The 21,025-nt window shown below is 44.8% G+C and overlaps 1 protein-coding gene and 1 long non-coding RNA gene across 4 annotated transcripts in view; one reads left to right on the forward strand and one right to left on the reverse strand.

Moving 5' to 3' along the window:
- Positions 1 to 13,977, reverse strand: part of EFCAB2 (EF-hand calcium binding domain 2) — a 132,121-nt gene extending 118,144 nt beyond the window's left edge. Inside the window, exon 1 of the mRNA XM_023248050.2 lies at positions 13,812 to 13,977. Within this exon, the coding sequence (XP_023103818.1) occupies positions 13,812 to 13,842 (31 nt within the window). The 5' untranslated portion in view covers positions 13,843 to 13,977. The remainder of the gene's footprint in view (positions 1 to 13,811) is intronic.
- Positions 13,978 to 16,575: 2,598 nt separating this feature from the next.
- On the forward strand, positions 16,576 to 19,801 carry LOC102901449. 3 transcript variants are annotated; one of them, XR_002150955.3, is made up of 3 exons: positions 16,576 to 16,618; positions 17,979 to 18,111; positions 19,351 to 19,801. It is a non-coding gene; the product is annotated as an uncharacterized LOC102901449 (long non-coding RNA). The 3 variants fall into 3 exon arrangements; XR_002150956.3 differs by having other exon boundaries at positions 16,604 to 16,627; XR_006591380.1 differs by lacking the exon at positions 16,576 to 16,618 and having other exon boundaries at positions 17,806 to 18,111.
- The last annotated feature ends 1,224 nt before the right edge of the window (positions 19,802 to 21,025 follow it).

The raw sequence follows: 21,025 nt of genomic DNA on the forward strand, positions 1-21,025 counted from the left end.
CGCTTGGGGGGGGGGGGGGCAGGGAGGCTCAGTGAGTTGAGCAAATCAGACTCTTGATTTCAGCCAGGTCATGATCTCGTGGTTCATGTGATCAAGCCCTGCGTCAGCCTCTGAGCTGACAGTGTGGAGCCTGCTTGAGATTCTCTCTCTCTCTCTCTCTCTCTCTCTCTCTGTCCCTCCCCTGAACTCTCTCTCTCTAAGTAAATAAATATACGTCAAAAGAAATTTTAAGCGCTCCCGCAGTGTCGAGCACAGCGTGACGACTGAGAACACGTACAGAGCTCTTACTATGTGTGAAGCTCTCTGTTACATGTTTTGCTACCATATGAGGTCGGCTCTGCTACACCCGTTCGACACGTGAAGAAAGTAGAACGGTGTGGTGCCTACCCCGAAGCCACCCGGCTCTGAAGTGGCAAAGCTGAAATACGAATCCATAAGGGTTTACTGTAGACTTCCCGTTCTTACCACCAAGCAACACGATGTCTTAAATGAAGCCCATCATGAGGTAACGATGTGTGCACGGGCCTACCGCTGTCATCTCGGGAACAACGAATACACCACTCGTCGGGATGAAATGTCCAGGGCACGGAGGGTAGTGCCAGACCGGTGATCAGAAAAAGACCTGACGGGGCGCCTGGGTGGCTCAGTCGGTTAAGCGGCCGACTTCAGCCCAGGTCATGATCTCGCAGTTCGTGAGTTCGAGCCCCGCGTCGGGCTCTGTGCTGATGGCTCAGAGCCTGGAGCCTGTTTCAGATTCTGTGTCTCCCTCTCTCTGACCCTCCCCCATTCATGCTCTGTCTCTCTCTGTCTCAAAAATAAATAAATGTTAAAAAAAAATAAAGAAAAAAGAAAAAAGAAAAAGAAAAAAAAAAAAAGAAAAAGACCTGGCGAAACAAAACGTCCTAGTCTGTCCTGTTAGAGAGTTTAGCCTGTACTGATGCAAGGGGAAAGCGCTGAAGGGCTTTAGGTAGAGAATTCGTAACCAGATAACCAGATTCTCAGTCGGTAAATGAAAACGAATAAACCACATAAGGGGCTTCTGCAATAAGCCAGTAGGTAGATACAGATAAATGTGTATGTGTCAAGAAACTGGGAGAATTTCTATCTTATGGCTTGTATTTGCCCTGCCACGTAAGAAGTGAGAGAGTTGGAGCGCCTGGGTGACTCAATCCATTAAGCGTCCAACCTCGGCTCAGGTCATGATCTCACGTTGGTGAGTTTGAGCCCCGCGTCAGGCTCTGCACTGACAGCCCGGAGCCTGCTTGGGATACTCTCTCTCTCTCAAAATAAATAAATAAACAGGAAAGGTGAGGAGAGGAAAGGGAAGGACAGGAAAGGAACACAGAGTGACTAGGAGGGGAGCGGAGTAGAGAGATGAGATCATGCAGTCGTGCAGATGACCCAAGCCCTTTCTGAAGCAATCACGGCCATGATGGACAAAGAAAGATGGAGGTGCTGCTCCAGAGGACAGACGAGTGGCCAGAGACTCAACGCAGTCCGTGATCTGGACGAGAACCTGCCCTAGAGGGGCAATGCTAGAGCAGGCATTTTTGACAGCTGGGACAACTGACAAAATCAAGATGTGGACTGTAGAATCAGATGAACTCAAACTTCATAGAGATTGTACATAAGAGACGACTACCTTTGTTCCTAGAAAATGTGACAAAATGTTGACATTAGTGAATTGGGGTAAAGGGAATGTGGGAAATCTCTGTACCATTCTTGTAGCTTTTCCTGTGAATTTGAAATTATTCCACAAAGTGTGAATTATTTCAAGAAATTGTTTTACAAAATTATTTTTCCCATAAAATATTGAAGAAAATATTGCCCAAGAATGAAATATCTCAATGTGAGATTATCAGAGGTGCCCCAATTCTAGAGCATGGCAGTCTCCAGTTTGGCCACGGAAGTGTAGCTGCAATCAAGGTCATCGAAATTGAGGCCATATTTGAGACAGCTTCCCTCTCATTTCTATATTGCGGCTTCACATGAAATTTCATTGTATTTACGGATTTCACCTCAAGTCTTTGAATCTCTGGATTCCCTTTCACTTTTCTTTTGAAGTTTTTAGTACGTGTACTCCTTTATATACCAGTGCGAATCCAGTAATCGGTCAGAGAGGCACACAGCGCCTCTTCCTCATTCCTAATGAAAAGAATTTCAAATCCCCATCTCTTTGACATCCTGTTAGACACACTACCTCTTTCCAGGTTTATTATCTTGAGTCCTACTCAGAATATTTACTCTATGTGACAATAATTACATTTCATACAAATTGCAATAATATTTCAGCTACTATGTCAAAGATGGTAACAATAATAAATGGTGGCACATCTCCTCCTACCATCAACTGTGCTGGTATCCCTAAATCCCGTCTCTCTGACTTAAAGTCATCAGAGAGTACGACTCCAGTCTCCCGCGTGGACGGAAGGGAAGTGATCACCTGGTCATTCCAGGGGACAGGAGATCCAACCACGTGCCGTGACTTCAATCCACACCTCCCATATTTAGCCTCCCTGCACACACACGCCTTCAGCAATGGCTGCTGCTGTCAATCCCGAGCGTCCCCAGGGTAGTACGGCTCCCCTTGGTTTGTTTCTTCGGGGCTCCTTCCTCTACAGACTTGGGTTTCTTTCCTTTGGGTCTGCTAGGCTAGTTGTCACTCATCCATCCATTTAATAATTTCTTACATCCTCTCCTAGTATCTTTTTATTCTTTTCTCCTAACGTCTTTTTAGAAACCGCTATTATCTCCTCTCCCACTCTCTTTACCCTTGTAGGTCTGTGCCTTTTTTGTAATTCCCTTCCTGTCGTGCTAGTGGGGTTTCAAGAATGGTAAAAATAAACATGTGTGCTCAATCACCATGGTGAAGTGGACGTAGCATTCTAGCTTGCTGTGAAGTTAGATTAAATATGTGTTTCCAGTCCCAGTGCTTCTGCAAATGTAATGGGGGTAGCTCTGGGCTATTTTCAGCATTTATTTTTAAAGGTTAGCAGAAAAATTCATTTACCCATAATGAGATCATGAAGGGTGACATTACATTTCTTTACTCAATGTGTTACTCCTGGTTCATCCATTCATTAAACAAATATTTACAGTGACTGCTACTTCCTCCACCCTGTCCTAAATTCCAGGGATTCAGCAGTAAATGAAACAAGTCGCTTGACTTCATGGAGTTTCTGCTATAATACAACAGACAAACAAAAAGCAAATATGTATCTTACACTGATCATAAACTCTGGCCACTACGTGGTTAATAAAAAGGGTTGTTTTTTTTTTATTAGAAGTTGAAACAAGAATTAATGTAATTAGTATAAAAGGATCACAAGGTACTCCTAGAATTTAGAAATCAGATTACCCTCTGTTATTAACTAGTAAGATCCAACAGAGGTGAGATTCAAAGGGGGTAGAGGGTGGGGATCAAAGTTGGGTCAAAAGTCCTTTTGGAAGAACACTGATTGCAGCATTATTTATAGCACAGAAAATTTGGAAACAATCTAAATATCCAACAGCCAGGGAAGGCTTAAGTAAATATGTGCCATAAATAACGATGAATACAGCTATTTTAAATGATGTGTTTGAGAAACACTTAGGACATGGGAAAGTGCTTATTAAGAGTAAGTGAAGGAGCGCCTGGGTGGCTCAGTCAGTTAAGCATCTGACTTCAGCTCAGGTCATGATCTCACGGTTCATGAGTTCAAGCCCCGCGTCAGGCTCTGTGCTGACAGCTCGGAGCCTGGAGCCTGCTTCCGATTCTGTTTCTCTCTCTCTCTCTCTCTCTCTCTCTCTCTCTCTCTCTCTCTCTCTCTCTCCCCCTCCCCCGCTCTGTCTCTCTCTCTCAAAAATAAATCAAAAAACAAACAAACAAAAAAGAGTAAGTGAAAAAGCCGGGGATAAAACTATCTACAATATCAACTATATGAAACCAATAAAATACAAATCTGCCAAGAAAAAAAAAAAACCTGGAAAGAAACACATCAGAATGACAAACTTGATTCTAGATCAGTGCTTTTTAACAGCATCCTCATCCCACGATAACTTGATAGAAATGCAAATTCTCACACCCCTGGTGTGACCCACTGGTTCAGAAATCCTGGGCTGGGGGCTCAGCAATCCATGTTTTCACAAGGCTTCCAGGTGATTCTGATGTTCACTGAAGTTTGAGCACTACTCTAGCTAATGAGATGGTGGGGGACTTTTATTTTCTTCCTTATTTAAATGTCCACTTGACTTCTCTATGTGAGTCATAGAGGCAGAAGACGTTGGCCTTGGAGTCAGACTTGAATGGAGTCCTTGCTTCACCTCGTTTACATCACTAGTGACCTTGGTTACATTGCTTTGCCGACTTTTCACCACTTCAGATATTTCACTCCACTCTCCCCTGGCTTACATGGTTTCCGACAAAGTCCAGGGAAGGGGTTTGTTTTCCTCCAGCTTCTTTCAAGATTCTCTTGTCATCTTTGGTTTTCTGCAGTTTTAAACAGGGTATGCTTGGTGTTCTCTTAACTTCCTGGATCTGTTTTGGTATCTGTCATTCATCTGGGGAAAAGCTTCATTACTACTTCAAATATTTCTTCTGCTCCATCTTTTCATTCTTTTCCTTCTGGTATTCCAATTATGTGTGTTTCACACCTTTTAAAATTGTCCCACAGTGCTTGGATGCTGGGTTGTTTGTTTGTTTTTTCATTCTTTTTTCTCTTTACAGTTCAGTTTGCGAAGTTTCTATTGACCTCATCATCAAGTTCCATCGTTCCTTCCTCAGTCATGTCGAGTCTACTGATGAACCCATAAAAGATATTCTTCTGTTCTATTGCATTGGATTTCTAACATTTCCTTTTGATTTTTTCTTAGCATTTCCATGTCTCTGCTTACACTGCCCGTGTTGTTCTTGCATGTTGCTACTTTTTCCATTCGAGCCCTCAACATATTAATCACAGCTCTTTTTTAAATTCTCCATCTGATCATTCCAAAATATGCATCACAGATCTGAGTTTAGTTCTGACTCTTGCTTTATCTTCAGACTGTGTTTTTGCTTTTAGCATGCCTTGTAATTTTTTGTTGAAAGCCAGACATGATCCATCAAGTAGTAGGAACTAAGACGGACAAACAAGAGGCTTTATGTCAATCTACCTAGGAATCGGGCTGTGTTTACTATTTGCTGTTGCTCCAGATGCCAGATTCCTCTAAGGACTCCTCCTTCACCAGAGTGTTCACCACACACATCTTTCATCTATGATCCACTATTATTGTGCTACAACTGTGTGATGTGGTGGGAAGGTGGAAGTGAAGAGCAGCATCTATCTCATAACTAAACTTCATTCTTTTAGTGGACCCGTCTATGGCTGTGACCTTCATGACTGTTTTTTGGCTTTTCCTGGCCCCCTCAGATCCACTGGTAAAGTCTCTTTCCCCTGGAGAGCAGGTCTTTGTTATGAGGAATGCACTGAGATTTCAAAATGTTTACTCTCCCCCCTCCCCTGCTGGAGCAACATGGGGTCTTTCTGGGCTCTTTACCAGATGACCCAGTAGGGTTCCTGGAAGCAAAACCCAAGGGAGAGGGATTGCCTAGGACTACAGGATCTCAGGGAGTTTCCCACAGTTATGGTGGTTCACGCAGCTTCCAGCAATTTGCCAAAATTACCAAGTGCTTCTTCCCATTTATAGTGACAGGACTGATCACTTCCAAGCTCTCATCTGTCGGAGCTGAAACTGGAAGTGTGTTTTACCGATCTAAGCCTCTGTTTCTTCATTTGTAGAAAGGATGTTAACAGAGGCATCTATCACATAGGTTTGTTGGAAGGATTAAATGACCGACCTGATGTAAAAACATTTAGCCCAGGGCCCACTTCAGAGTTAGTGCTCATTAGACTGGGAACTCTTTGAACTGAAGTTCAGAGAAATTAAGTGACACGCCCAAGTAAAATCTGGAAAAAAAAAAAAAAAGCAGTATCCAAACTCAAGCCAGGTCTTTAGACTCCAAATTTATTGCTGCATTTAAAGAATAAATTACTTTATTACACTCTTCATATCTATAAGATCCATACTAGAGGTTTACAAAAGCATTGTCAAGTACAGGGTGTGGTAAACACATTTTCACAAATGGATAAGAATAATTTACAATTGGCATACAGGTTTTAAATTATAAAAACAGTTCGGTGCATTTTAAAGCTTCTGTATAAATGACATTAAAATAATGAGACTTTTGGGGTGCCTGGGTGGCTCAGTCGGTTAAGTGTCCAACTTCGGCTCAGGTCACGATCTCACAGCTGCTTTGGATTCTGTGCCTCCTTTTCTCTCTGCCCCTCTGATGCTCATGCTCTCTCTCAGTCTCTCAAAAATAAACATTAAAAATTAAAAAAAAATAAAAATAAAAAATAATGAGACTTTTAGGGCGCCTGGGTGGCTTAGTTAGCTGAGCGTCCGACTTCGTTTCAGGTCACGATCTCGCGGTTTGTGAGTTCGAGCCCCACATCAGGCTCTGTGCTGACAGCTCGGAGCCTGGAGCCTGCTTCGGATTCTGTGTCTCCCTCTCTCTCTGCCCCTCGCCTGCTTATGCTCTGTCTCTCCCTCTCTCTCAAAAATAAACAAACATTTAAAAAAATTAAATTAAATTAAAATTAAAAAATAAAATAAAATAATGAGACTTTGGGGGAGCCTGGGTGGTTCAGTCGGTCAAGTGTCTGACTTCAGTTCAGGTCATGATTTTGTGGTTTGTGAGTTTGAGCACCGCATCAGTCTCTGTGCTGACAGTGTGGGGCCTGCTTGGGATTCTCTCTCTCCCTCTCTCTCTCTCTGCCCTTTCCCCACTCACACACGCACACTCTCTCTTTCAAAAATGGATAAACATTTAAAAAATAAAATAATGAGACTTTTAAAAATGAATGCCCCTAAAAATCTATCCAACCTGATCTCATCCTATGTTCCCCTGTAATCTTTACCCATTCATGCATATAATTTTTATATGTTGTTTTAAATGGCTAAAGCTCAATAAGTCAATACATAACAACTTACTTTACACCCCCCCATTTGTTGGACAAGTAGATCTTATGTGTATCTTCAAATTTATAAGTAACTTTAAAATCATTATTTGTTTACTTCTCACTTTTTTCCAGAATATATTTCTAAGAACAAATACCCAGGAGTATATTAAAGAATCAAAGCATGTGGACATCATTTTTTTCTTTAACACAAACTTCCAAATTGCCTTCCCCCCAAAAAAGTACCATTTTTTTTTTTCATTTTGGATGTACTCAACATTTCCATTTGATCTATTTTAAATTGTGGTGAAACAAACATTAAAAAATGAACCGTCTTAACCACTCGTAAGTGTACAGTTCATAGTGCCAGGTACATTCATGTGGTTGTGCAACCAATCTCCAGAACACGCTTCATCTAGCAAAACCTGAACCTCTCTTCCCATTGAATAACGACTTCCCTTTTCTCTAACCTCTGGCAACCACTGTTCAACTTGCTGTTCCTATGAATCGGACGACTCTAGGTACCTCATATAAGGAGAATACTACAGTACTTCTCTTTTCGTGACTGGCTAAATCCACTTAGCAGAGTATCTTCAAGGTTCATCCCTGCGGTACCATGAAGTCACAACGTCTCTCCTGTTTTAAGGATGAATGATATTTCATCATATGCATATACAGCATTCTGTGTATCCATTCCCCCACTGATGGACGCCTGAGTCGCTTCCACCTTTTGGCTATTGTGAATAATGCTGCTATGAACACGGGCATACAAATACCCGTTCGAGGTCCTGCGTTCAATTATCTTGGGTAGAAACCTAGATGCAGAGGGGCGCCCGGGGGGCTCAGTCGGTGGAGTGTCTGACTTCGGCTGGGGTCGTGATCTCGTGGTTCGTGAGTTCGAGCCCCACGTCGGGTTCTGCGATAACGGCACAGAACCTGCCTAGGATTCTCTCTCTCCCTCGCTCTCTGCCCCTCCCGCGTGCACGCGTGCGCGCTCTCTCTCTCAGAAATAAACATTAAAAAAAATTTAAACCCAGAGGCAGAGTTGTTGGATCATATAATAATTCATATCTGAATTTTTGAGGAACTGCCAGACTATTTCCCACAGCAATGGTACCATTTTACATGCCCATCCATAGCCCGTAAGGGGTGCAATTCTCCCCCCCCCCCCCCCCCCCCCGCGTCACCAACAGCTATTGTTTATCATAGGCGACCGAATGGGTGTGAAGTGGTGTCTCATTGCCCACTTGCTTTTTACAGCATGCGTTTTCTTGACAAGTTTTTACCGGTCGCTACAAACATCAATTTCAGCCCAGTTTTTCCTCCAAATTTTATTATGAACTAGAGGAAGTATATCAAGTTTCAGTAAGTTCATTTTCTCCTTCCATTCATCTCTACCTGGATTGTTATCTGTCTAAAACGGGGAGAAAACTTATTAAATGGTCCCCCAAAATATGCATGAATGCATCATGTGTGATTGACAACTGGAAAGACTTAGATTTAAGTTTTTCTTCCTCTTGGATTCCATGCCGCACATATACTAAGAGCTACATATTTCTAGAGGGTGTCCAGCACTTTCCTTCCTATTTATTCAGCATTTCTCTACTGTCAGGCATCATGGTGGGCGCTGGGGATACGAAGATGAGTAAGAAGACACTGTCCCCAACCTAATAACATTATGAAATGGGTATAATTATTCCCACTTTACATTTGAGGAACCAGAGGCTCCTTAGGTCTAGCATCTCGGCTAAGATCAGACAGAGCTTGGGGAAGCTGGAATCCAAAATTCGGGTCTTACTCCAAAGCTCACTTTTTCTACTACTCCATAGTATACCCTGTACTATCAACAGTTCCTTTTTTTTTTTCTTAATGTTTGTTTATTTTTGAGACAATGCGACAGACAGAGTGCAAGCAGCAGAGGGGCAGACAGAGGGAGACACAGAATCCGAAGCGGGTTCCAGGCTCTGAGCGGTCAGCCAGAGCCCAATGCCGGGCTCGAACTCACAAACCGCGACATCATGACCTGAGCCGAAGCTGGACACTTAACCGGCAGAGCCACTCAGGCGCCCCTCAACAGTTCCTTTCTTAAAAAGTAATGTCCGATTGTAGTTTGTTTTTTACGTTAGATTTCCAAATGTTGGGTTTTGAAAGGAACAGCACAATACAAGGAAAGAAACAAAAACCTGTAAAACCTCTGCCATTTAGGAGTTGATAGTTGAAGTGAACTTTACCAAGCAATGCAAAGTAATGAGCAAGATTTTAGTACCAAAAATAGTATATCCTAAATTAAAAAAACCCAAAAAACATTTACTTATTTTTGAGAGAGAAAGAGACAGAGCACGAGCAGGGGAGGGGCAGAGAGAGAGGGAGACACAGAATCCGAAGCAGGCTCCAGGCTCCAAGCTGTGAGCACAGAGCCCGACGTGGGGCTTGAACTCACCAGCTGTGAGATCATGACCTGAGCTGAAGTCGGACGCTTAACTGACTGAGCCACCCGTGAGCCCCACAAAAATAGTATATCCTAAAGCAAGCTTTTGAGTATCTGAGGCTTACTAAAAAAAACTGACATACCTTCCAAAGCTCCCTAGCCTGCCAAAAGTTAGAGAATTTTACTCCTAAGCACTTTGTTTCCTAGACACAATTCTAATTACAAACAGAAGTTCCTTGCAGTCCTATATAAAATTCTCTAGGAGACAGAAACAGTAAGATTTAAAGATTCAAAGAATCAACAGTTGCATTGATTCTCTATTTAAACAAACAAAATAGAAAGAAAAGGAAAAAAATATTCTAGCTGAGAAAACTTGAGTGAAATAGCAGAACTTCAAAAACCGTTTTTGAGGGCACCTAGGTGGCTCAGGCAGTTGAGCATTCAACTTTCGATTTCTGCTCAGGTCATGATCCCAGGGTCCTGGGATCAAGCCCCACGTTGGGCTCTGTGCTGAGCTTGCTTAAGACTCATCCTCTCTCTCCCTCCCTCCCTCGGTCTCTCTCTCTCTCCTCTCCCCCACCCTTCCGAATGCCCCTCTCCCTCACTCACTCTCTCTGCAAAAAAATTAATTAATTAACAAATAATAAAATTTTGCTATCCCATTTCAAACATTCTTTCAGTAAAACAAAATTAAGAAATTTCTAGAATTAACTTGATTCTAAAATTTAAATTCCTTTCTTTTTTAGCTAACATAACTATATACATATTTTGATCTAGGACGAAATATATTATGTTAAACCACAAAAATGCTACAACTGAATAGAACGTCAATGTCTATAGTCTTGTAGAAAATGCTATAAATAAAACATAATTACCCATCATAGGCAATTTTTGTTACTAGTGTTGTCACTACTTTTATCAAGATTAATCCCTACATGTTGAAGAGCTGGATACAACATAAATCCAGAAAATTAATCTTCCTTTATAATTAAAAAAAAAAAAACCTCAATTTTTTTTTTATGTTTATTTTTGAAAGACAGAGAGAGGGAGGGGGCACACCCACAGGCAATGGAAGGGCAGAGAGAGAGGGAGACACAGAATCTGAAGCAGGCTCCAGGCTCTGAGCCATCAGAGGCTTAACTGACTGAGTCACCCAGGTGCCCCTAAAAAAACTCAAGATTAAAGATGAACTCTTTAAAATATATGTATGTTTCTACAAAGAGGATTTTTGAGATTGTTGTCTTTGAAAGACAAGCCAGTGAATACTGTGGCTCTCAAAAAGTTTGTTGAGCCAGATGTAATAGAAAGATACTGCTTACCTGTAAGAACGAGGGGGAAAAAAACTAAAAATAGCGTAGGCACATTGGGTATAGATTTTTAGGAAATAGCAAGTAGTGTTTTAGCTGAAACATAAATATCTTTAATTCAAATAATCTGAATTCAACAAGTACTGAGTTCCTACCATATGCTGAGCACTCTGCATGACACTGAGTTTATCAGAGCAGAAAAGAGTCCCCTTCCTCTCGAAGCGTACAGAGTAATGGATATATCCTCCAAAACTATCCTTTCTTTTGTGTGATTCCATGTTCATCAAGGAACTTCTGAAATATAAATTCACCCTCCCCAAAAGTTTAAGAGATCAGCTTTCTGGTTAAAGTATCAACCTACCCCTAAGGAATTAATAATTCATGGAGCTGGAGGTGGGGGGAGGAGAAGAAAAATTAATTCGTCAGGGGCATCTCGTTGGTTCAGTTGGAAGAGCAGGAGACCCTTGATCTTGGGGTCATGAGTTCGAGCCCCACATTGGGTTGCAGAGATTACTTAAATTAACTTAAAAAAAATTTATTTTAAACAATTCATTAGTTGTTGGTGTGAGTGAATCCCCAAAGGCTGATCAATTCTGACTAATTGGGGAGATGTAATTTCTCAACCTTCAGAGCTCAGAATCAAATACGGGACAGGAATCATGTCCCTACAAAGAAGATACGTATATACGGGGCACCTGGGTGGCTCAGTCAGTTAAGTGGCCAACTTGAGCTCAGGTCATGATCTCACGGTTCGTGAGTTTGAGCCCGCGTTGGGCTCTGTGCTAACAGCATGGAGCCTGGAGCCTGCTTGATATTCTGTGTCTCCCCCTCTCTCTGCCCCTCCCATGCTCATGCTCTGTCTCTCTCTGTCTCCCAATAATAAATAAACGTTAAAAAAAAAAAAAAAAAAAAAGATACTGCCAAATGAGTTGCTAGGTTACCCTCAGGCAATGGACCTTTATTTCATCAGGTCCTCTAAACTGCTATTATAGTTAACTCATAAAATTGTTAAGAATAAAAAATACTATGTAACACTGCTTCTCAAAGTTTACCATGCCTATGGGTCACCTACAGATCTGTTAAAATACAGACTGATTGAGCAGGTCAAGGGCAGAGACGAGAAACACACCTGGCATACAGGCCACTGAGCCCAGCTAACTGTTCTCTCCCCTTTGTGGATGTCTTATCTCCTTTCTCATCTCACTTTTCTTGGGACAAAAGATGCTTTTCCTCATATTTGCACCTTCCAAAATCCGAGCCGAATCAGAACACCTTCCAGAGGCATTAAATACATGCCAGCTCAATGAATGACATCCAGCTTTTGTCATTACTTCTGTAGCGATGAACAGAATTGTTTCCTCTGAATTTATTCTACAGAGAAAAGTATTTCTGAAAACTGAAATATCAGAAAAATCTATGTTTTTAAACAAGTATTGTATTCGCAACACGATCCACTGCATTTTCTCATGCTCATTAATCTTAAATATATATATATATGTGTATATACATATGTGTGTGTGTATATATATGTGTGTGTGTATACACACACACACACACACACACACACACACACACATATCCATAGCTAACTTGCTCATTTATCCCCTAATGATTTTTCCATTTTTTTGTAAATAATTTACTAAACAAAAACAACTAATTCATTTGGTTTCCTGGGGAAGTCTTAAAATTAAAGGGGCCCCTGGCTGGCTCAGTCCAAGGAGCACGGGACTCTTGATCTTGAGGTTGTGAGTTCCCAGCCCCACATCGGGTGCAGAGATTACTAAAATAAATAAATAAACAAACTTAAAAACATAAAACATCTTAACATGAGTCTTAAAGTAATCATTGCCTTCGGATGGATCTTTCACTTTTAAAGGGGCACAGTAACATTAGAAGGCCATCTTAGGAACGGTAACATCTGTAATACCATCATTCCGACTCTTCAGGCTAGCGGTGCTATAAATAAATCAAATCCTATTCCTGTTATCACTAGGTAGATCTTTGGCACGGTTTCCCGTGTCTCTCCGCTGATTTTCTGTGATCATCCAAACGAGACTGGTTTCTTCACTTGTAAACGCACTCGGTCGCCGGCGGAGCCAGGGGACACGTGACGGGGTGGGTCAAGCACTCCAGAGGGGGAACAGGGCTGGAATACTTTCCATCTCTTAAGAGGTTCGCCTCTCCGGTCTCCCGGCTCCCGGCCGCGGCCGTGGCCCCGAGTGCGCCCGCTGGCGCGCACACAGGCTGTTATTTCTGAGCAACCGCGGAGGGTGCCCGAGGATCGGGGCGGCGCTGAGACAACGTCAAGGTCTTGCAGCTCAGCGCGGACGGTCGGGGCTCCGCCGGGGCGCCCGCCCCTCAAAGACCCGGGAGGACTCCCCCCCCCCCCACCCCGCGCCGCGCAGTCGGGCTCGTCCGCCTTCTCTCCTCGAGGCTCTCCCTCCCAGGACCCTCCCAGGGCCGCGGGGCGCGTGTGCCCGGACTGGCCCCGACGGGCGGGGCGGGCGTTCCGGGGACTGGAGGCGCGGAGGGGGGCCGCCCGTGAGCCCGAGGCCGGTCCCCCCGCGTCCCCCCCCCCCCCCGCGTCCCCACTGAGGCTGCAAAATGGAGGCGGCGGGCGCGTTCCCGCCGGGCGGGGCTTCGGCGCGGCCCGAAAAGGCCGCCGGATCCCGGCGGCCGGAGCCCGTCGTCGCCCGGGCCGCCCCAGACGCCCGCAGCCCGGCAGCTGCCGGCGTGGCGCCCGCGGCAGCGAGGCCGGGGCGAGGCTGTGGAGGAGGGATGCCGGCGGCCGCGAACAAGGACGCCATTATCGCCCCGGCCTGGCGGAGCCGCGGCCGGGAGCTCGGCGGGGGGGAGAAGGGAGACGGGAGGGGGAGGGGAGCGGGAGGAGAAGGGAGGGGAGCGGGAGGAGGGGACGGGGCGGGGCCGAGGCGCCGGCGGGGAGGCTGCGGGTGTCGCGGGAGGCGGCCTCCCCCGCGGGCGGGCCGGCGGCCCCCTCCCCTGTCGGCTCTCTCCCGGCGGAGGAGGCTCCGGTGGAGGGCGGCCCACCCCGCCGGGAGCGTCCCAGTGCGGGCCGGGGTCGCGGCGGGCGGCTCTTACCTGGGCCTTCCCTTTCTTTATCGTCCGCCATCTTGTTGCGGAGCCGTCGCCCGGGAGATGCCTGGCGTCACCCTAGGTCGAGGCGTCCTTGCCCCCACCAGCCCCCGCGCGAGTCCAGACCCTGGGGCGGGGGCGTTGGGGGCGGGGGGAGGCTCCGAGCGCGCGCCCCTCCCCCTCCCCCGCGCGCCCCTCTCCCCGCCCCCTGGGGACGAGGGAGGGAGGGAGGGAGCCCCGAGCCCTTCGCTCCCTGCTGACCCGTGTGGGGACCTCGCAGCCGCGGCTCCCTCCCTCCCGTGTTTGCGCGACGTGGCGCCGCTCGGCCTTTTCCCTGCGGATGTTAACAGGCAGCGGGAGAGCCGGGGGCCGAGCCGTGGCCTCCCGGCTGCGGAGAGGCCGGGGCGCGGGGGGCAGCGCGGGGCCGGGGGGCAGCGGGCGCAAACTCGGCGCCGTCGGGGCTGCAATTTCCGACCCCAAACGGGAGGGTGTCCCGGCCCCCGAGTGGTGTCCGCCTTCCTCCTCGACGTGCACGTGAAAATGTCCTCGCTGGTGAAATGTGACGTGACCTCCAGTTAAGATCGCCACGGGAAAGTTTTCAATGCCGCTGCTCTGAAACTTGGATGCCGTAGCCTGATGTTACATTTCTGTCTCCCTTTAAGGATAAGCTCGTTATACGAGGACGTTTTCTTTTTAAAATGATTTTTGCATTATCTGGTTCAAATAGGAGATTTTTAAGCTAATCTTGGATGATTTTTAAGTGCATGCTAATTGGAGTGACGTTATGTAAACCTGTATGAACTGTTCACAGTAAATGTTGAGGCCTTCAAAATACAAGGTGCTAGTATCTAATGATTTTCTTAACGTAGTTTTTATGCCCCTTTTATTCTGGTCCTATACTCTCTCAGTGAACCCTAAAGCAAACTGGGCTTAATTAAAATAAGTATTTGTTATAGAAGACATTCATTTGGTGCCACGACCGGCATTCTCTTTGAAATTGATGAGAAACTATCGAATCATCACAAAATGGCTTCTATTAGAAGATAGGGACTACCATAAAATGGATACAGTTGTTTACAGTAAATTCTGAACTCCCCAAAACATGGGGAAGTAACCATTAGCATTCACATATATGTAAATTTCATGGTCGTTAGAGTCTAGTAGTTTGTTTTTAAAGACTCTATACAGATAGTGAAGGGCTTTGAAATAAACGTAGGAAAGAAAACCTCAGCTTTGGTCTCAGGTATCCTTTTCACTATGCCTTTTCACAGGCCGTTTGCAGTTTCTTTTTTCTGGAATGCCTTTCTCTCAAAATTCACCCTCCTGCAAATGCACATTTGCCCCCCCCCCCCCCCCCCCCAGTTGTCAAGACGTTGAAGGTCACAAACTCCTTGAAGCTTCCTCTGTGGCCCAGGACTCATAGAGCCTCGTCCATTGATCTGCAATGACTTTGTATATTTACTTGTACTGCAAGCTCTCGAGGACAGGAAACACTTTATTGGTCCACATGTTGGTCCCCGGTGCCTAGAACAATTTGCCAATTTTTGTGACTGAAATAACATACATATTCAAAATTAAGACTGGAATTAGTCCTTTCAGTGACTCACTAAGAAGCAAAGCTTTTGATTATTTAGAATAGTCCAAATCACATTAATCTCTACTTCCCCGAATTCCTACAGCATATTTAAGACAATACGGTTTCTCTAAATTTGGATGAGTAAAGAAGTAACATATTAATTAATGTCTCTCTTCCAATTAATTAGGTTTGAAGACAGAGCCTGACCATATACATCTTTTATATACCCATAGTTTCTCTACCTCACCTAATTTGGGACACATACTAGGAGATTAAAACATACTTTTCAATTGACTAGCTGATTACACGTAAAAGTATCATTATTTTGGAAAGCTCCACAAAGTGAAAAAAAAAATGGTGATCCAAATGACAAAATAGAGGTCTACAATGCCAGTGAGTAATTATCTACACGATGCTACTTGACTGTCCACTTTTCTTTGGTTGTGGAAAACTGACTTCTGATTTTATTACACTTTAAATTCTTTTAAAATGTTATTAACTTGCTTTGGACAATGGCAAACTACAACTGGTCCCCCCCCCCCCGCCCCCGGAATATATTTTGTTTTTGAACTATGACTTTGAGTAACTTTGTGATAATACTGTATGTCGCTAGAGCATTCTTTCACTTAAGATTCTCATCGCGATTTTTCATGAGTTTTTCTGAAATTCCTAATTGGAAAATTATTTCTGGCCCCACTCAGATATTATACAATCTTAGGGCTAAATCAGACTATCAGACTGTTAAAAAGCAAGGTCACAGTTCTAGACAATGACAGTCGATTAATTATTCATTGGGGCCAGATGGATATGTACAGGTTATGTCCTTTTGCATGTTTGAATTTATAGTGAGTTAAATCTGTTTACACAGGCGTTGATTCCATGCCAGTGAGGGACACGGAAGATGTCTGTTCCATGCCTGTGAGGGACAAAGAAGATGTTTCTTCTGAATACAGTTGACTCTTGGGGCGCCTGGGTGACGCAGTCGGTTAAGCGTCCGACTTCAGCCAGGTCACGATCTCGCGGTCCGTGAGTTCGAGCCCCGCGTCGGGCTCTGGGCTGATGGCTCAGAGCCTGGAGCCTGTTTCCGATTCTGTGTCTCCCTCTCTCGCTGCCCCTCCCCTGTTCATGCTCTGTCTCTCTCTGTCCCAAAAATAAAAAAAAATAAAAATAAAAAAAAATAAAAAAAAAAATGAATACAGTTGACTCAGTTACCTGAGTTGTGTCTGAAATGGAAAGCGTAAGTGGTGTGAGTGATGCAAAATCGTAGTCAAAACATCTTCACACTATGTCTCCTTTCCTATTCTGGGGATAATTGAAATCTTCTTGGACTAGGAATCATTAAAAAAGCAAAAACTGGATTTTCCTTGGGCACTGCCGTGGACTGACGCGATCCTAGGCAAGTCATTTATTTCATCTCTTTAAGTATTCTTTTTATTATTTCAGAGAAAGAGGGGAACAGGATTTAAAGCGAGCTATATGCTGACTGCAGAGAGCTCGATGCGTGGCTCACACTCACAAACCGTGAGATCATGACCTGAGCTGATGTCGGATGCTCAACCGACGGAGCCACCCAGGCGCCCCTCTTTTATCCCTTTAAAACTCCGTTAACTCAGAAAAGTAGAAATGGCAACGTCCAAACTCCCTATCTTGGAGTTTTCATGAGACCCAACAGATGTAACCAAAAGCTTTCCAAAGCTTAAGAACTTTCGAGGAAATCCACTTTCTTCGAGATAAACCCCCACTTCCGTGGAGGAAGGAACGCTTTGAGGTCAAACTCCCAACTTCTTTCCCGAGATTCAGCTTCCACTGGGAGAGTTTGCTTTTCCAGGGGGAGCTACACAACAGGAGGGGGTCTGATCCAGGCCTCACACTCTTCACTAGAGTATGTGGTGACTGCTCCCCGCATGCCGTCTGCAGTCTCCATGATAGAGCTTAGCATCTTCCCTTCGTGACACCTTCCTGATTTCCACCCTGCCATTTTTAAACCTTCCCAAGCAGAAGTGGCTTTAAGCATAGCCAGATGCCTTGAACGCTAGACCCAGGAAATGACCGGGAGGCAGTGACTTCTCTGGTTTGTCTAATTCCCCTTTCCTAAAGAAAGTTATTACCCTTCCGTGGATGGTTAACATCAAGAATGTTCTCCCTGGGCCACCTGGCTGGCTCAGTTGGTAGAGCGTATGACTCGTGATCTTGGGATCATGAGTTCGAGCCCCACGTTGGGGTGTAGAGATTAGTGGAAGGAAGGAAAGGAAGGAAGGAAGGAAGGAAGGAAGGAAGGAAGGAAGGAAGGAAGGAAGGAAGGAAGGAAGGAAGGAAGGGGAAGGGAAGGGAAGGGAAGGGAAGGGAAGGGAAGGGAAGGGAAGGGAAGGGAAGGGAAGGGAAGGGAAGGGAAGGGGAAGGGGAAGGGAGGGGGAAGGAGGGGAAAGGAAAGGAAAGAAAGGAAAGGAAAGGGGAGGAGAGGAGGCAGGGAGGAAGGAAAGAAAGAAAGGACAGAAGAAAGGTCAGCCCCTTCAAGATACCTTCCCTACCTACCCCTGGTATCTCCAAATGAAAACCTTATCAGAACACAACAGAATAACGGTTTGGTTTCATTTCAGTTACGGCAATAAAAATAACCCTTCTGGATACTGTGTATACATTATCTCTTTTAATCCTTATGAGGCTGATACTGGCATCCCCGTTGTACAGATGAGAAAGCCACATCTTCACATTAATGGCCTGCTTCAGTCGGTAAGAGGAATCTAGTTGTGATCCCAGAGCCCCTGTGCTATTCTGCTTCTTCATTCAATACGTATTATTGTTACATCCTGTTTAGTAACCTGAGTATTTGGAGAAGAATGTTAAGGGCAAATATTCTGGGCAGAATTAGTCACCTTCCTCCCCCACTTTTTTTTTTTTCATTTTAATACCGCTTCAAAACATCAACCAAAGCAACTGACAGAGACTCTTGGGGACTCTAAGGGAACCAGATAATGGCATGCCTGCCTGGACAGACTTAAAAGTCTTAGTTTAGCTTTCAGAGGGCAGGAGATGAGGTAAAATTCGCTCTTCCCCACCCATGACTCCTCTTTTCTGCCCACCTTCCTGCAGATTGAGATTCAGGCCCCTGGAAAATGAAGGATTGCATTAAATTCTTGGCCCCGGACAAGACCGTTTTCAGTGCCAGAGCCCCTCCGGGCTTTTCAGGGAGACCCAGGGCAGGAAGCCGGGACTATAGCACTTGTGGGCAGCTTGAAAGTAAATGTTACGTGAAACTGCAGTTCTTGAAGCATCTAGAAAAATCACACTCCTGGCCGTATTTTTCTCAAAAGCACATGTTTCTTTCTGTTTCACTTGAAAACACACATTGACACAGCAAGTCACTGTTTAATTCATTTCCTGCCCTAAGTAGCACTTTCCAGGGACTCTCAGCATGAAGTGACTTTTGGTGAGTCTCTGTTCTTTCTTCATCGAAAATCAGACCTGAGAGGAGAAGGGGGAAGCTGACCCAGAGATTCGATAAATGTTTTATGATCGCTCATATAACCTCTCCCCAACCCCCACCCCCGCAAAGTGTGAAAATAGAGAAAAAGTGGAGAATTGTGCTGGTGATTGACTTCGGAATGATTTTTTTAGTTCCAGCTCCAAAAATAAATCTTTGAAAATTAAGTTTCGTTTATGTTAGCATTCGCATAAGGAGATAGTGCTGAATAGAAGATTCAAGCAAATAGGAGATAAGCGGACCCACTGCCCTTTAGCGACATGACTTTGGCCATGTTATTTCTTCTCTGGAACCTCAGTTTCCCCCACCTGAGGTTACGTGGAGGTTAGATGCACATAAGGAGATGGGTTGACCAGTTGGGACATGAAGCCACATATACCGCTCCCTTATTTCTGCCCTGATTTAATGTCTTTAGACTGTGGCCATGTGACTCCTCAATGGCTCCAGGACCAGTTGAGAGATTATTTGGTTCACTTACTGTGTTCTAGGACCTATGCCGAGCAGTTCACATGGACTATCTTGCTTCACATCACAATATCCCTGAAAGATGGCTACTATATTAAAGATGACGACACCAAGAGTGAAGATCCCCAAATGGTTTTTCTAAGAGGAAAAGTAGCTTTTCTACAGTTGAGCCCTAAAGGCTGTCCTGAGGTTCTGCCTCAGAATCTCACTCTGGATTTTTCATTTCTTCCCTCTGCTGTGTCCCAAGGACTGGCCTGCTCTCCTCCCTCTTGAAGGAGGCATCGTCCACCCATGGGGTGAGGGGAGGTGTTGTGAAGGCGGCTGGAGCATCCCCATCTCTCTGATGCCACCTTCCTTGTTAACCTTCAATACAATCATGTAAACCGGGTTTGTTTTTGGTTTCAAGAATTTCACTGCTGACGTATGAGGCAAGAGATGGGATAATAAAATTAACAAATGGGGTTATTATACACATCCTGGAATCCTAGAAATTTTTTAGAGGCATGATTCCTGGTTCGTAAAGTTCTTGGCTCTCTCTGAGACAGTAAGAGGGTGGTTCCTGGCCCATGTAGCGCTTCCTTCACTGTACCATTTCAAAACCACCACGACTATAATGAAATTTCCTTCCCAGAGTTTGCACAGATTAATGACAGTCCACATGGCTCTTGCAGGACAAAAGAAAACTAGCCTAAGGGATAAATGCATAGTTCTAGATCTATGTATATGTGGATTTTTTTAATTGCTGTATATAGTACTGATGAGGGACCATAAGGGAAGCTGAAGGCCAAGGACAAGCTAACACACGCCCCCCACCCCCCACCCCCATCCCACATGGGATATATGTGAGATTCCTCAGGCACTCCTGGCTGCCCAAGAGCAAAGGAAAGGGCAGAAAACAAATAGTTAAACAGAGTCTCCATCAGTTTACAAATATCTCATCGATAGCCTAATCTCCAGGAACTGCTTACCGTCTTACTGTTACTGCTTTGGCCAGAGGGAAAAACAACCTTAGCTTGACAATAGCTAGGCCTCCAGTAATCTGTAAATCCTCTTTAGCATGTGGAAATCCCTTTAAGAAACTTCCTCTTGACTTTACCTCCCCCACCTCCACGGTATATAAGCAGTCACTGTGCACAACCCCAGGGCAGCTCTTCCTGCCCACGCTTTTTTTTTGCACCAAAGACGTCTTGAAGAATTCTTTCTTGGCGGTTGGCTCTGAACCCCCACCAACACCCCAAAACCCCATCAGTATTATTATCTTGTATTAAAGACAATCACAATACCATTTGTAGCCTTAGAATTGGAAAACAGGCCTCCATGCTGTGCCTCCTGGTTGACTCTATAGGCCTGGCCTATGATGATGGCCACTTAGTAAAATGCCTGCAAATAACAATCGGTTGAGACTCAATATTCTTGTGAATTGGAAGCTAACTCCTTGATACAATCCTACATTACCTAGTAACTCCCCCAGAACAGGGATTTGCAACCCCATCCCCACCAGAGAATATCGCTAAGCAAAATGGTACAAACCTAAGAATCTCCAGTTTTGCTGGGGTTTTCTTTATACTCTCCTTTCTTCCTCCTTTCTATTTTCAAGAAAGTAAGGGAAGGGGCACCTGGGTGGCTCAGTCGGTGAAGCGTCCGACTTCAGCTCAGGTCATGATCTCGCGGTTCATGAGTTCGAGCCCCGCATCGGGC

The sequence above is a fragment of the Felis catus genome, chromosome F1, assembly GCF_018350175.1.
Source record: "Felis catus isolate Fca126 chromosome F1, F.catus_Fca126_mat1.0, whole genome shotgun sequence".
Taxonomy (NCBI): Eukaryota; Metazoa; Chordata; class Mammalia; order Carnivora; family Felidae; genus Felis; species Felis catus.